Consider the following 14,284-nt stretch of genomic DNA (forward strand, 5'->3'; position numbering starts at 1 on the left):
TCCCGGAGACTGGATTAATTTCGAGTACCGTTAGCTGAACCAGGGCGTCCAATGAGCAGCTCTAACTGTCTAATAAAGCAATGACAGTGCACCTAATGCAGTTCATCTCTGTGTTTAATAAAAACGTGACGAGAGCGAGAGGATTTGTTTGGCCACCGTTCCTCATTCCCACAGAAACATCCTCCTCACCCGCAAGAATGCAGCAAAGCAATGACCTAGCCTAACTTTTTAATGGCCCGATGAAATTCAAGACAACATTAATTATAAAAGCAATCTATTCATTTATAATTCAATTCAGAGGCCGAACATTTGCTGGTGTGACTCTTCACTCTGTGAGTCACGACAGCTGCTGCGGGCTGCAGCCGCAGTCAAGAGATTCTTCATGCAAATGTCAGGAGAAACATCACTCTGTAAATGTTCTGCCTTTGTATTTTATTTTATTTTTAACCTCATTAAAGTATCATAGACAAAATATAATTTGCCTAAATAAAGTAAAAGCGTTCACTACACAATGATCCTACATGATGTCATTGTGTGTTGCATAGATGCACTACAATGATATCATGTATTGCTGTAGCATTAGGGGCACTCCTCCAACCTAACTCACTGAACTTAATTTACTCACAGAAAGCATTACACTCAGCTTGTGAAAAAGGATGTATGATGTCTACTGTGGCACTGGACCGTGCGCTCCAATCTCCACTGAAAAACAACTGTATTATCGGGAAATGGGGCATCCGTTGGTTTGAGGCTTGACGTAAACTCAGGTCACACTGCCTTGATTAGGATTTTTTATTTACATATATATATATATATATATATGTCCCTCATTCTCTCCCTATCTTTATGAAAATGCAACATAAAATCATTGGAGTGCCCCAGTATGTAAAGATGGTATAGATGCAGCTCATTTCAGCTACTTAGCTGTGCTGGCATTTGAAATTGTCTAAATAAACTAGAATAGGCTGCAAATATCATTTTATTTTTACAATGTACAAACTAACAGCCAATTTCACTGATATCAGTTGCGAGACAAGAAAAGTACAAAACCAGCGTTTGAAGGATCCTGGCCTTCAACTCCACTCAGTAAAAGTACTTCATTACAAATTTTACTTTAGTAAAACTATGTAAACCTCATCAGAGAAAGTATCAGTGCATAAAGTAAATAAGATAAGACAAAATAAAGGTACCAACTATGCAGACTTTATAATAATGAATCCCGCTCAAACTATTTATATTCTAATCTGAAGTTAATATTAACTTCAGGTAATAATGAGAAAAAGAAAAGTATCTGACCTTAAGATGTGGTAGGAAGCACTTTTATTCTGGGAATATAGCCAACATTTACTCCCCTGCTAATAAGCCAATCAGAGTCGTATGTAGTGACTGAAATGTCCCGTAAAGGCCGCCGTCTTCACCGATGACGGAAGGCCTCGTGTATTAATCTCATATTATAAGTGTGCAGCCTTCACAGAGACAAAATACTCCATTTTTTTTTTTTTTTGTCCAAGAATTTTGTCTTATGATTTAGTCTCCAAGCATGCGGCTTTCTATAATGACGCCCCCGCCCCGCCCCCTCCGCTCTGACGTGCTTTACGTAATGACGTAGGCCGTGTTTTGAGTTGTCACTTCGCTGAAGAAAAACAGGTCGAAGGTGAGATTGACACTTCGCACAGGTAAAAAAATAAAATAAAAGTTCTTCGTAAAGCTGTCAGTGTGGTTTCAGCCCTTTTCGTGCGGTGACACAGTCCGCTGCTCTTCGACTACTATCTCATCAACACCCTCGTCATTGGCTCGTCGGTGGTGCGAGCTTAGCGCCGTTAGCTGCGGTTGAAGCTACCGAGGAAGTCATCCATTTTAATGCATTGGGATCATAATAGTCTTGTTTCAACTTTTATAGACTAATTCCCATCATGGCATTGAGAAGCGCTGTCCACCGGCTCTTGGTGAACCCTCACAGATGTGCCGTCATCTCGGCTTGGAGGGCTCGGGGAACTGCAGCATCTGCCAGACATGGTTAGTACTGAGACCCCCCTCCAGTGTGTTCACAATATACAAAACATCACTTCTGCACATGTTTGGAAGGACACTTTACCTGTGTCTTTTTTTATTTTATTATTATTTAATATTCTTGGATGCTTCGAGCATCACAAACAAGTTGCACACCAAACCGTGTCAAAGTTGGACTCACTGCTGGTGTCTGCAAACAAATGCTGAAATTAATCTGGTTAAATGCTTTTATCTGAAATAATAATAATTAAAAAAAAATTGGTGACTTGATTGCCTTATGGAGACATGTCATGGCCTTTAATGTGAAGCTTTATTTGGTAGTTTAGTCTGTGCTTAAAAAAAAAAAAAAAAAAAAAAGGGTTGGAAAAATTGTGTAATATTATTTACGAAGGATTACGGAAATGTGACTAAATATACATTAACCTGAGCCAGAATGACACTTGCATTTTCATTTCTAACTATTTTAGATGGGGAAAACGGTTTTGTTTTTCACAAAACTGTCACAAATTAAATACTTTTAAGTACATATTAACTTGTGTTTTTATTCCTAGATGCTGAGAAGACTGAGCAGACGTCCAAAGCACGTAGGTGTTGACAGCTATGTTGGTAGCTTTTTAAATTGAAACTCTTTTTACCCGAGAATATTTTTACGGGTCTTACCTTGTTCCTACTCTGAATGTCTGACAGCGAAGGTCCAGTTCGACTGGCGTGATGCCCTGGACCTGGAGGGCCAGCTGACGGAGGATGAGATCATGATCAGGGATTCCTTCAGGACCTACTGCCAAGAGAAACTCATGCCTCGCGTCCTGTTGGCAAATAGAAATGAAGGTGAGAGAGTGCTATTCATTCTCCTTCGTGCTTGAGCTAAAGTCCTTAATTTACAACTCGGGTTTTCATTCAGCGTTTTTGAGTCAACATGTTTCATTCACATGCAGGATGGTCAGTCAATGATATTTTATGCTAATTACATTTGAATGAGATCCTGATAGGAAATGATTGCGGAAATTTAACCACTTCGATGGCTTATTAACAGGCTCTCGGTTAAACTAAAGAAACTCCTGTAACTTAAACTCACAACTGTTTGTGTCATTTTTAATCTCAGTGTTCCACAGAGAAATCGTGTCAGAGATGGGGGATCTGGGTGTCCTGGGCCCAACTATTAAAGGTCAGTCCGGACACATCCAGACCACAGATATTTGTCTATTATAGCCTTTAAATGTAGAGCTGGAAAGTTCAACCATATTTCCCTTGTAAAAGAGACTTAATTTCTTTGGCGCTGTGCAAACTGGACCTGTGTGTGGATTTTTTGGGAGAAATCTCTGTGTGCCCTTGACAAAATTGCAAATGCTTACACCAACATCAAACCTCATTACTTCATATAATATTTTACTTTCTTTTTTTGATTGCACTGACAGTAAGTCCTCTCCATGTGTGTGATGTGTAGGTTATGGCTGTGCTGGGACGAGCTATGTTGCCTACGGTTTGATCGCCAGAGAAGTGGAGCGAGTGGACAGCGGCTATCGCTCAGTTATGAGCGTGCAGTCGTCGCTGGTCATGCACCCCATTAATGCCTACGGCACAGAGGAGCAGAAACAGAAGTACCTCCCCAAGCTGGGTAAGAAAACGACAACATTTTATCCACCATCAGTCTGTCCTTCAATTTTCTCTGTCGGTAATAGGTGGGTGTACTTAGTTTATGTGAGAATTTGTTTTCATATATTTATGCTTTACCCGTAAAAATGTGAGTGGCTGAGCTCTGAGGAATGTTCTTGTACCTTCCCAGCTCGTGGGGAGATCCTGGGTTGCTTTGGCTTGACGGAGCCGAACCACGGCAGCGACCCCAGCGGCATGGAAACTAGAGCGAAATACAATCCCTCCAGTCGCACCTACTCTCTCACTGGCTCAAAGACTTGGTGAGTATTTTTAATAGTCAAATAAATGATTCTGCATGAATGCAGTTTTTTTTTTTCCAGTGTTTTTTCTTCTTCTTCTTCTGGTCACCATGGTCTTGTATCGTTCTTTTTTTTTTTTTTTTTTTTTTGGACCACTTTAAGCCAACGTTTATCAACCCGAGTGCTGTGAGGCAAAATGAAGTGTGCTGTGGAAAGTTTAAGGAATCCAGTGAGGTTTTTTTTGGCAGGTTTATGAAACTTATTTTTAAATACACAAACGACTGATTGTCCAACAAGAAGCATTTGTAGGTAATCACTCACACTATTTATAATATTTACAATTATCTTTTTTTCATCCAGATGGCCTTTAGTTTCCCCCTCAGTTTGATTTAGAAAATAAATCCGGGGAGGTCCACGGAGGAGGATTATTATTATTATAGTTATTGATGTTGTCAGTTCCACCTTGTGAGCGCAAAACCTGATGGGACTGTTAATGTTGGGATGCCAGGATACATTTCATATCACAGTCGCATACTTTTATATTTTGAGTTGACAGAATGGAGAGATTTCTTTCACAGCTACACCAGCCTGTATGCCAAAAAAAAAAAAAAATGCATTTTTAATTAATGTAATTATGCGATTGCCTGACTGATAATTATTATTCAACAATCTTCTCTCGTTCTATATGGATCAAACCTTGCTTTTCATAATAGATATCCAATTTGAAGTTGTTGTGGCTTGACGGTCTGATTTGAGAGGTTTGTCTAACTTTCTTCTCTCCTCGGGACGCTGTGTCTGTAGTTGTCCACATGGTGGAGCTCTTCACAGCTAAAGGACTGTTGAAAACTCACACCCACACGCTGAAGTTTACCAGGGTTACACTTGTTGTTTTGAAACGTGTACTTAACCTATTTTTGTTCAGTTTTATAACATAATCAAAAAAATAATGAAATCTACTGCAGGTCATTGACAGAAGTTGTCACATAATTACAGAATAGAGTATTTTTTTTGTTTGTTTGTCTCACTGATTCAGTCCGGTACCCACCGTCGTACTGCGTAGTTACAGTTTTTAGGTGTTCTTTACTCTCAGTAGCAAGAAATGAAACTCGCCAGTACGCAGTCTGAGCCGTCTCTTACATCCCCTTCGCCTCCTCCTTCAGGATCACCAACTCCCCGGTGGCAGATATCGCCGTTGTCTGGGCCAAATGCGACGATGGGAAGATTCGAGGCTTCATCTTGGAGCGTGGCATGAAAGGCTTCTCCACACCTAAGATCGAAGGAAAGTTCTCCCTGAGGGCTTCGGCCACCGGGATGATCGTCATGGACGAGGTGGAGGTGCCCGAGGAGAACCTGCTGCCCAAAGTCTCCGGCCTGGGGGTGGGTGAGAGTGAAAAGATGATGATATTCATAGCCGATCGTTCATGAAATAACATGCGCTTTTTGTTATTGCACCGTTTCTGAGAGAGTCGTGTGAAATGACACGGTACACCCCAACCGCTTCAGATTCTCCACTGCCCACAGGACAAAGCACTCATCACCCTCCTTTTGTTGCCTCCAGGGTCCTTTCGGCTGCTTGAACAACGCCCGTTACGGTATTGCATGGGGGGCTCTGGGTGCGGCGGAGTTCTGTTTCCACGCGGCGCGTCAGTACACGCTCGACAGGTCAGAGGGCACCCACGAAAACTGCCTCTTCACAAACATCTTCAGATCCATTATTCTAAAATAAATGCAAGATGGTTTTTTGGGGTTAAATTCATACATATATTGTCACTGGACTTTTCCTGAATATTTATTGATGAACGCCTGGATAAAACACTGTTGTTGTTTTCTTAACCAGAATCCAGTTTGGTGTGCCACTGGCAAGGAATCAGCTGATTCAGAAGAAAATGGCCGACATGCTGACGGAGATCACCATCGGCCTGCAGTCCTGTGTGCAGCTGGGCAGACTTATTGATGAGAAGAAGTAAAGGCAACAATATCTTCTAAGGAAAGGGCATTAGATGGGATATGATACGATGTATAAACGTCTGAAAACCATCAGTGTGCAGCCACAGGCGCGCGCGCACACACACACACACACACACACACACACACACACACACACCTCACTGAAAACTACTGCCCAACAAACCTGGCGTTTCCTTCACAGAGCCGCCCCAGAGATGATATCCATGCTGAAGAGGAACAGCTGCGGTAAATCCCTGGACATCGCCAGGCAGGCCAGAGACATGCTGGGAGGAAACGGCATCTCTGACGAGTACCACATCATCCGCCACGTCATGAACCTGGAGTCCGTCAACACGTACGAAGGTGAGGAGGAGGAGGAGGAGGAGGAGGAGGAGGAAGAGGGAGCAGTAAATATGATACAAGTGTGTTTGAGTTCGTGACAAAAACCTCCACGTGACTTGTCCGTCCTGTTCTGACGCGCGTCGTCGTCGTCGTCTCCTCTTCCAGGCACTCACGACATCCATGCGCTGATCCTGGGCCGAGCCATCACGGGGCTGCAGTCCTTCACCGTGGGCAAATAGATCCCAGCTCTCACTGATGGTTTTACCAACAGGACATTTAACTCGCATCGTAGGTTTCAGCTCGGTTCGGTGAATTGTCGTCTACGTAATGGAAGTGATTGTTTTCTCTCTCAGGTTTGTCGAAAATCCATTTGAGTGCTTTATCTAAACTGAAAAAAGTCACATTTCAAGCCTGTTGCTGAACTTGTGGACTGTTGTAGAGTGCAATAAATTCAGAAGTCACATTTGCTACTTAAAGAGGGCTATTTTTGTATACTCCCAGCAACAACCAGTTATTTCCTAAATTGAATTGTCTGAATGTTCATTGTCGGTCTCTAACGAAGTGTCAACTGTCTGGAATGAGGTCAAGATCAAGACTTGCTCCTGGTTACCGATACAAAGTTAATACTGTCATTCTAAAGCTACAAAGCATAAATACCCACAATGTGTTTGTAATTGTTTGTGGAGCTTTTCGTTTGAAATGCTGAATCGGTGTAAATGATAATCTTCCAGTTACTACTGTTTGGTACGCCACGGAGATTACTGGTAGCACTTTACGGGCTCAAACACTATCATGTCATAACTTTGCGTGGTCTGCCAGAAGTGAAAAGGTGTTGATCAGAGCTTTGAATAAACGCAATTAAAAAAAAAAAAAGAAAAGGTGTTCCAGATGTCTGCGGGGTGGGTAAAGTAAGGTGAACTGTTCTCTTTACCGTACATCCCGAGACTATGTATTTGTAGCTCAGAAGGGAATTACTTGGATTTGTCAAATAAAGGATTACATCATCTGCTCGAAGATTAATTTGGTGGGTTGACGAACCCACTGTGAAGCTCTTTACGTCTGCGTCCGCCCTGATTGCTCCTGCCGGAGGGCTCAATGGCGGGAACGAAGAACCAGGGGGCCGCGGCCAGCGCTGCTTTAAAATGAAGACAAATGTGTTATTGAAATCCGTCACACTGCCACAAACAAAAGCCGTGTTTACTTGCTCCGTCGTTTAAAAGACATGAAGTAGTTTGAACTGAACAGCTCTGAAAAGAAGCGAAAGTGACGCAAAATAATGCCTCAATAAATGAGTAACGCCGTTGAGGTGGAGCTATTTTTTAACAACCTCGTGTTCACCTGGGCGGTTTAGACTGCTGGAGTCGCTGACTTGTTGAATAAAGGTTCTCCCATCACTTCCTTTACTGAAAAGTTACATCAAGATTGGATTGTTTTCTTATATCCAAGACCGCACCAGCTTAACCTCTGAAATTCTAACGGGCCTGTGTTGTGGCTGTTTAAGGGATCTCTCAGATAATCCTCTCACTTTGCTGCAGTCGAATCGCTGCTACTCGTGTGAACTTTTGTCTTTACTGGAGAGAAACCTGCAGGAAGTAGAAACACAAGGCTGTCAAACGATCCTGCAGAATCAGCGGAGCACATGGGCTTAATCAGAACATTGTATGGAGCAGACGGCTGCACTTTACTTTGACTTCACGTTACGTGTCCACCTGGGACCCTGTCCTGTTCATGTCCTCCAGGAGGATCCGGAGGGCGGAAATACAACAAGGCTTCATTGAAAGAAAAAAGAAGAAAAAAAAAAAAAAATCCTAACAGGAAGTTTATACATTTAAAGCTCGTTTCAATCAGACTTTTTGGGTTTTACAACATCCTACGGCATCGATTCTCGATTACTGCGGTTTTGAGCGACTTTGTCGCAGTGTCTGGGTCAGGCTTGACTATAGACAAAGGCAGGCTGCATTAAAAAGGTGAATGGGAGCATCTTAAAAGAAATTGGTCTCAGCCACACTTTGCCATAAGACACACAGGATTCAGCTCGAAGAAGTTTCTATTGTCAGACAAACCAACATTTTCTCCTTGCAGACATGTTGATCTGTCACGGAAGAGAAACGGACACGGAAACATAAAATTTAAGGCAAACTAAAGAACAAAGAACTTTGTAGAAAAAAAAAACAAAGTATGTTTTTTCCAGGTTAATAAGACTTGAGTGAGAGTTCTGACCAACAGAACTCACCTGACAATCCAGCAGCCAGAAGTTTCAGTCACAGCTGAGGCCGATTGGGGAGCTGAGACCGGGGTGAGGTGGGTGTGGCTGGCGAGGAGACCAGACATGGACAATGACAGACGCTGGGGACCTCTGGTGGCTGAAGAAAGTGACGCAAGAACAAACTGAGAAGCAGAAAACCAAACCCTGACACTTTTTTTTATATATGCTGGTGCCCGGACAGAATTTTTTTTGTTTTGTTTAAAAATGTTGAGAGAAAATATGTTGTTCCCAGAATGTTCCTTTTAAAGTTCAGATAAAATTCTACAAATATTTAGTGTTCTTAAAATGTTTTTTTGTTTTTTTTATATATAACATTGTCCAAACATTGTGCCTGAATTGCTTTACAAACATTGCACAATAAATGGTTTTAGAGAATGTTATTCCAACTTTAAGAGGGAAAACTCTGTAAACAAAGAAACGAACGAGAAATACTTTCCGCTGAAATATTCTTAGAACATGAAGGGATTCTGATTTCTAAACGGGCGTCCTGTCCTGGTTTACTGGGACACTTAATTGAGCTGAGCCTTCATTAATTCCACCAGTGTCTCCCTACTGTAACATGTCAAAATGTTTGGTATAAAAAATTAAAAAAAAAATTTTTTTTAAAAAGCCTTTTGAGCTTTTTGGCCATCAGGGTAATAATAAACACAGCATCCCAGAGTGAAGCATGGCGGTGGCAGTATCATAGTGTTTCTCTAAAGCAGCCGTGGACAGCTGGTGAGGCTAGACTGAATAAAGGGACATGCTGGAGGAACACTTGATGCAGTCCGCCACTTGGGAGAAGATTTGTTTTCCAGCAAGAGTCAAGACAAACAATGACACAAGGCCAAAACTAGCGACACGGGAACGATTTGAAACAATAATCATAAAGAACCCTTCTGTGAAAAACAAAGTTTTTGACCTCGTTAACATGCTTATGTTGTTTTTAGATACTGCAAGACACCGATTCAGAGAGACAGGGTTTTATAAGTCACATATCAAAGCAGCCAATCCCATCAACTTGGACTTTCCTGGAGCTGCTGGCACGAGCTGCACACAAACAGTGCAGCTTTAGGTGGAGATAGAGGCCGGGATTATTTGTGTATTCATAGATCTACGTGTACTAAATGACAGCAAAGGTGATGAGTTACATCTAAGCCACTTTGAGGCATGAGGAGATTTTTTTTTTTTCTTGGAAAAGACAACTTCTAAATGTGTAATTTTGAATCAGAATTGAGTTGTAGGGGTCTAATCAAGGCCAGAAGAGTGACTTTAATATCTACCGTAGATATCATAGCTGAAAATGAGTCCATCCAAAGCAAAATTGTGTTTCATGAAAATTTGTATCTGCTGTATTTTAGATCTTCTTTCATGGGGTTAATTGATAAAACAAGAAAACTTGGAGGGTGAATTCATTTTATAATGACCGCACGCGTGTCATTGCGACTCACCATATAAAATAATAAACCATCAATATCTACAGTAGATGGTTTCCTGCAGGCACACTCTTCTTTCATCTCGACTTTCCCTCCCCATCTCTACCGTACTTTATATCCAGGGCAATTAAGGAATATTGAACCCTACAAAATGTTCCCACTACTGAGCAGACAATCTATCCGTCGGGGTATATGGGGTGGGGGGGGCAGATCAAGACCTCCATGCCCTCCGGTTTCATCGCATGTCTGTGGCCGCCCCTTTGGAGTGGAGGGAATTAACGAATCGGCAAATCCCCGTCCGAACACGATTCCCAGGCATGTTGAACACGGTGCTTACATAAGGAAATTGCTTTTTTTTTTCTTTGCTTTTTTTTTTGTTTTGTTTTTTTGTTTGACCAATGGCCTTTCATCTTTTTGGTACGTGTGGATGTGACTCTCTTGTGACTAATTGTCCCCCCGAATGGCCTGTGTCTTCTGTGTTTCTCTCTGCCGGGGACGATGGAGGCTGCTGTGACGGTTCCCTCGTTGTGTGAAATGAACCGAATTGAGAAAAATAAAAAGAGAGCTGCTGTCTCCCGGTGTCTCTCTAACTCCCTCATATGTGCTACTCCAGACGTAAGCAGTCTAATACTTGGGATAATTAGGGGGCTTTTCATCTCAAATAATCATCTGGATTATAACCTCGGAGGGTTAGAAGCGCTGTCAGCACGAGTCATCCTCATGATGGGACTCAAATGGCAATCTTTTCACACACTAAATCGGGGAAAACACGTTTAATTCTTTGACTGCGCTCAAATATGGGATTATGATTCGTGATTTTGGATTTGTCGGGTGCGTGGAGTGCAACCTTTGTGGGGCAGGTTAAATCACGTCTTCGGTTCAAAACAGAGGGTTTAGAGGACACAGATGATCTGGAGATGAATAGAAGTTTCCAGTTTGAATTGATCCTGAATATGACGGCAGTGGGCTGCGTCACCTTCCTCCATCACTACAAACGTATCCAGATCAACAACTCCGCATTGGTAAAGAGTGGATGTGGCTGTCCGTCAGAGCTGCCACAGGCTTCTCGAGCACTTTCTTGCGCCTGTCAAAACATTCTGCTCCCGCAACGGTCATCTCAGGACTAACTACTGGCACTACACGATTATCACTGTGGTTTCTAGCAAACTAAAAACACACCTCTTCAGACTTCACCTTCAATAGGTAGCACTTTAGAAGCACTTAAAATGGCACTCACCGATGGCACTTTGAAGTTTGGCTTTCTTGAAGAAAATTGGACCTTCTCGATTGTTGTTGTTGTTCTGAATTCGTACCCTCATGGTTGAAATGCACTTATTGCAAGTCGCTTTGGATAAAAGCGTCGGCTAAATGAAACGTAACGTAATGTTTCTGGTTGCATCCCTTTTGCGCTTTCTTATGTTGCACCGCATTCTGTGTTTATTTAGTCCCTTCATATTTACATTGCAATTACATGAACATTTATTCAAATGAAAAGTCACTATTTGGTGGAGCTGTTATCAACTGAAGACATCTGAAATGTGACCTCGACTAACATCCTGATTTTTGTAAGACGTCGGAAGAAAAAACAGAATCTTCGACAATTTGCTGTATTTAAAAAAAAAAACTTGTTATATTATCTTCATCCGAAGAGTAATTAAAAGCTGTCGAACAGTGGAATAGAAAATACGATATTTCCCTCTGAAATGCAGTGAAGTGGACTTAAACTATAGCTCAACAAAGATTTTCACGTTTTCAACTCTGCTCAAAAGCCTTACAGGATTAAAAAAAAAAAAAAAAAAACAACAACTATGTTTAGCCCCCACACCTCCGAGACACATTGTGCGTCCTTTATACGAGGCACACAGGTTGTCACCTTCACCTACAAATATTTAGATCAGCGACAGTGGCCGTGCGCGCATCGGAAAAGCACCGATGTCCCACCGGGCGACTTCTCGGTAACTTCTCGGAATTAAGGGCGACGGCGGGGCCTTAAACCTCGAGGAGGGGGGGGCCTTAAGCCTCGAGGAGAGCCCAATCGCCGCTGGAGGCGTGTGGAGAGAGTTTGCTGGTTAAAGTGGGCGGAGCTGACCCCCGACAGGTCACGAACTGCCGGCAGCGTGCACGCTTGGTTGCAGCGCCGCGGAACGGGACGGGGGCGAGGCTGCGGGCTCCGGCTCCTTACATAAGGACCCGCTATCCAGCCTTGCAGCACCGGGGGGGGGACAGTCTGTTCACCGCGAGGACACGGCCGGTTTTTTTTTTTTTACTCTGATGGACGTGGAGCTGGAAAACAAGGTAAAGAATGAAAAGCGTTTAAGTGCTGTTACGCAAATTAATGTTGATTTATTTTTGGACATGTTTCTCCTGTTTTCTTTGCAGAATTGGAGAATTTCACGTCACAGCAGCGCGATTTTTTTTTTTTTTTTTTTTCATTTCATGTGAGGGTTTATCATATTTGCACAATGGTCCAGTTATAAGTGAGGAAGAGGAAGGAAGCCCCCACAAGGATCAGTCACCATGAATAATTTAAGCGGCCTCAACTCCACGGGGAAGGGACAGCCTTACCCGTATCCCGACACGTCAATAGACGACCCTCTGTACCGGCAGTACAAGCCCCCCGTGAAGGACCTCATCCCGTTATCGAAGGCGGTGATCTACCTGCTCATGGCCGCGCTGGTAGTTGTTGGAGTTGCCTATGCGATCGTGGGACATCTCATCAAGGATCTGGCCATCGACATAGTAGGTAGTGGATTTTACTTACTTATCTGTCAGTCCAAAGTTGTGTTGAAATGTGAGGATTGTAAGTGAGACAGAAATTCAGCGCATGCGGGTGTCTAATCATGATAATAATCACAACAACAACAATAATAGTGATAGTCAAATCATAATTTCTTATTTCCACCCCCCCCACTCCCCACCCAACACACACACACACACACACACACACACACACACACACACACACACACACACACACACACACACACACACACACACTTTCTGCACTGTATCCATCAACACCACCAGTCATCATCCAGATTTGTCCATTTCAATTCAAACTGGATGTTATATTAGCAGTGCTTCGTAACTAACAAAATAAAAGTGCACTCCAGTTTTTTTGGGGGGTGTTTGGAACTAGAAAGCTGCAATTCAGACACTTATTCATTCATTAATTTGACTCTTAACCTTTTCATTTATTTACCTATCAATCTGACCTAATGTTACTTCACCATTTACCAAGTACATTTAACTGTTTCAGCAGTAAATCCATCACATTTAGCTTTCACCATTTATCCATCACATTTAGCTATCTAGTCATAAACGTACCTCTCAGATTATCACTATTAATGATTTGCCAATGACTAATTTGTACAGTTGGTTATTTTCTCATTACTTATATGAATTTCCACTGACCTCATTCCACCATTTATCAAATCATTTAACATCTATTTTAACATCCCCCCCCCCCCACTCCCCTCCACCCCATCATCGTTTAGGGTTTCTCTTCTGACCCTTTGTCTTTCTTCTTTAGATTGTATGTTGGGCCCGACTGGTGACGAAGACAAGGACATCGACAACAACCCGCAAACCATCACCTCCAGCCACCCTCCCCCCCCGCATCCATTCCCCCACAACGCCTTCCACGTGTGGGACCAGATGGAGGTGGTCATCCCGCTGTGTCACGATGACGACAGCCCCCTGACCAGCCCGCCGCTGCTGGCCGCGATCCCTTACATCCCCTCCTTCTTCCCGCACGCGCACAGCCCGATGAGTTACAGGTCTCTGGCTTTTCCCGGCAGCCCCGGGCAGAGCAAGGGGATCATCGTCCCGAGAGAGTTCTGATGAGGGCAAGCGTTCGAACACACGCGGGCGGATATGACTTCCATGTCTAACCAACAAGGACGAATGCTCAGGATACGAAGAGATCACTGTGAAACTGTAGAAACCCTGTCCCGTGTCCCCCTCCCTCTTTATTACCAGCCGACAAATCAAGTGCAACAAGTGTGTCTCTTGCATGTTTAAGGACTCGTCAGTGTGAGACTGTTGTCTGTCTCGCACGTCGTATGAAGTCAAGGCGGACGACCTGAGAAGGGGAAGCCAAAGAGATTTAGAGGAGAAGATCAGTGGATGTTGTTGTTGTTGTTGTTGTTGTGTGCCTGATCTTCAGGGAGAACTTTGACATGTTAGATGAAGTTTAATACAAACTAAATGTGCTGTCAGTAGGGCAAACCCACTGTCCTCTTTCTTTGTGAAGTTTTTTTTTTTTTTTTTTGAATGGAAACAAGTGGCTTGGGAGAGGAGTGAGTGACTGGTGTTTGTCCGGCAGCATGAGCTTGAACGATTGTCCGTCTGTTGTACCATTTGAATCCACCCGCTCGCACATTTACATCTTTCTTAGTTCAAAAAAAGGT

At 43.0% G+C, this 14,284-nt stretch overlaps 1 protein-coding gene across 3 annotated transcripts; it reads left to right on the plus strand.

The window, feature by feature from the left end:
• The first annotated feature begins 1,550 nt into the window (after nucleotides 1–1,550).
• Nucleotides 1,551–7,197, plus strand: LOC138622406 (glutaryl-CoA dehydrogenase, mitochondrial-like). Of its 3 annotated transcripts, none has more exons than XM_069701177.1 (12): nucleotides 1,551–1,654; nucleotides 1,901–2,016; nucleotides 2,562–2,594; nucleotides 2,698–2,838; nucleotides 3,113–3,175; nucleotides 3,455–3,625; nucleotides 3,794–3,923; nucleotides 5,063–5,279; nucleotides 5,461–5,564; nucleotides 5,740–5,865; nucleotides 6,052–6,212; nucleotides 6,357–7,197. In XM_069701177.1, the coding sequence occupies exons 2-12, from the start codon at nucleotides 1,914–1,916 to the stop codon at nucleotides 6,428–6,430; spliced, it is 1,323 nt and encodes a 440-aa protein (XP_069557278.1). In that variant the 5' UTR covers nucleotides 1,551–1,654; nucleotides 1,901–1,913; the 3' UTR covers nucleotides 6,431–7,197. The 3 variants fall into 3 exon arrangements, with proteins under 3 accessions (XP_069557278.1, XP_069557277.1, XP_069557279.1); XM_069701176.1 differs by having other exon boundaries at nucleotides 1,587–1,676; XM_069701178.1 differs by having other exon boundaries at nucleotides 1,626–1,803.
• The last annotated feature ends 7,087 nt before the right edge of the window (nucleotides 7,198–14,284 follow it).

Source organism: Brachyistius frenatus, unplaced genomic scaffold (genome assembly GCF_029030835.1).
Source record: "Brachyistius frenatus isolate BFR_SWC_R1_liver_20210118 unplaced genomic scaffold, ASM2903083v1 Contig_36, whole genome shotgun sequence".
NCBI classification, from domain to species: domain Eukaryota; kingdom Metazoa; phylum Chordata; class Actinopteri; family Embiotocidae; genus Brachyistius; species Brachyistius frenatus.

What these genes read in the sequence shown, in the direction of transcription:
- LOC138622406 (XM_069701177.1), top strand. Translation starts at nt 1,914, where the DNA reads ATGGCATTGAGAAGCGCTGTCCACCGGCTCTTGGTGAACCCTCACAGA. An exon ending in TGCAGCATCTGCCAGACATG is followed by an intron (nt 2,017 to 2,561) that starts GTTAGTACTGAG and finishes TTTTATTCCTAG; the next exon opens with ATGCTGAGAAGACTGAGCAG. An exon ending in CCAAAGTCTCCGGCCTGGGG is followed by an intron (nt 5,280 to 5,460) that starts GTGGGTGAGAGT and finishes TGTTGCCTCCAG; the next exon opens with GGTCCTTTCGGCTGCTTGAA.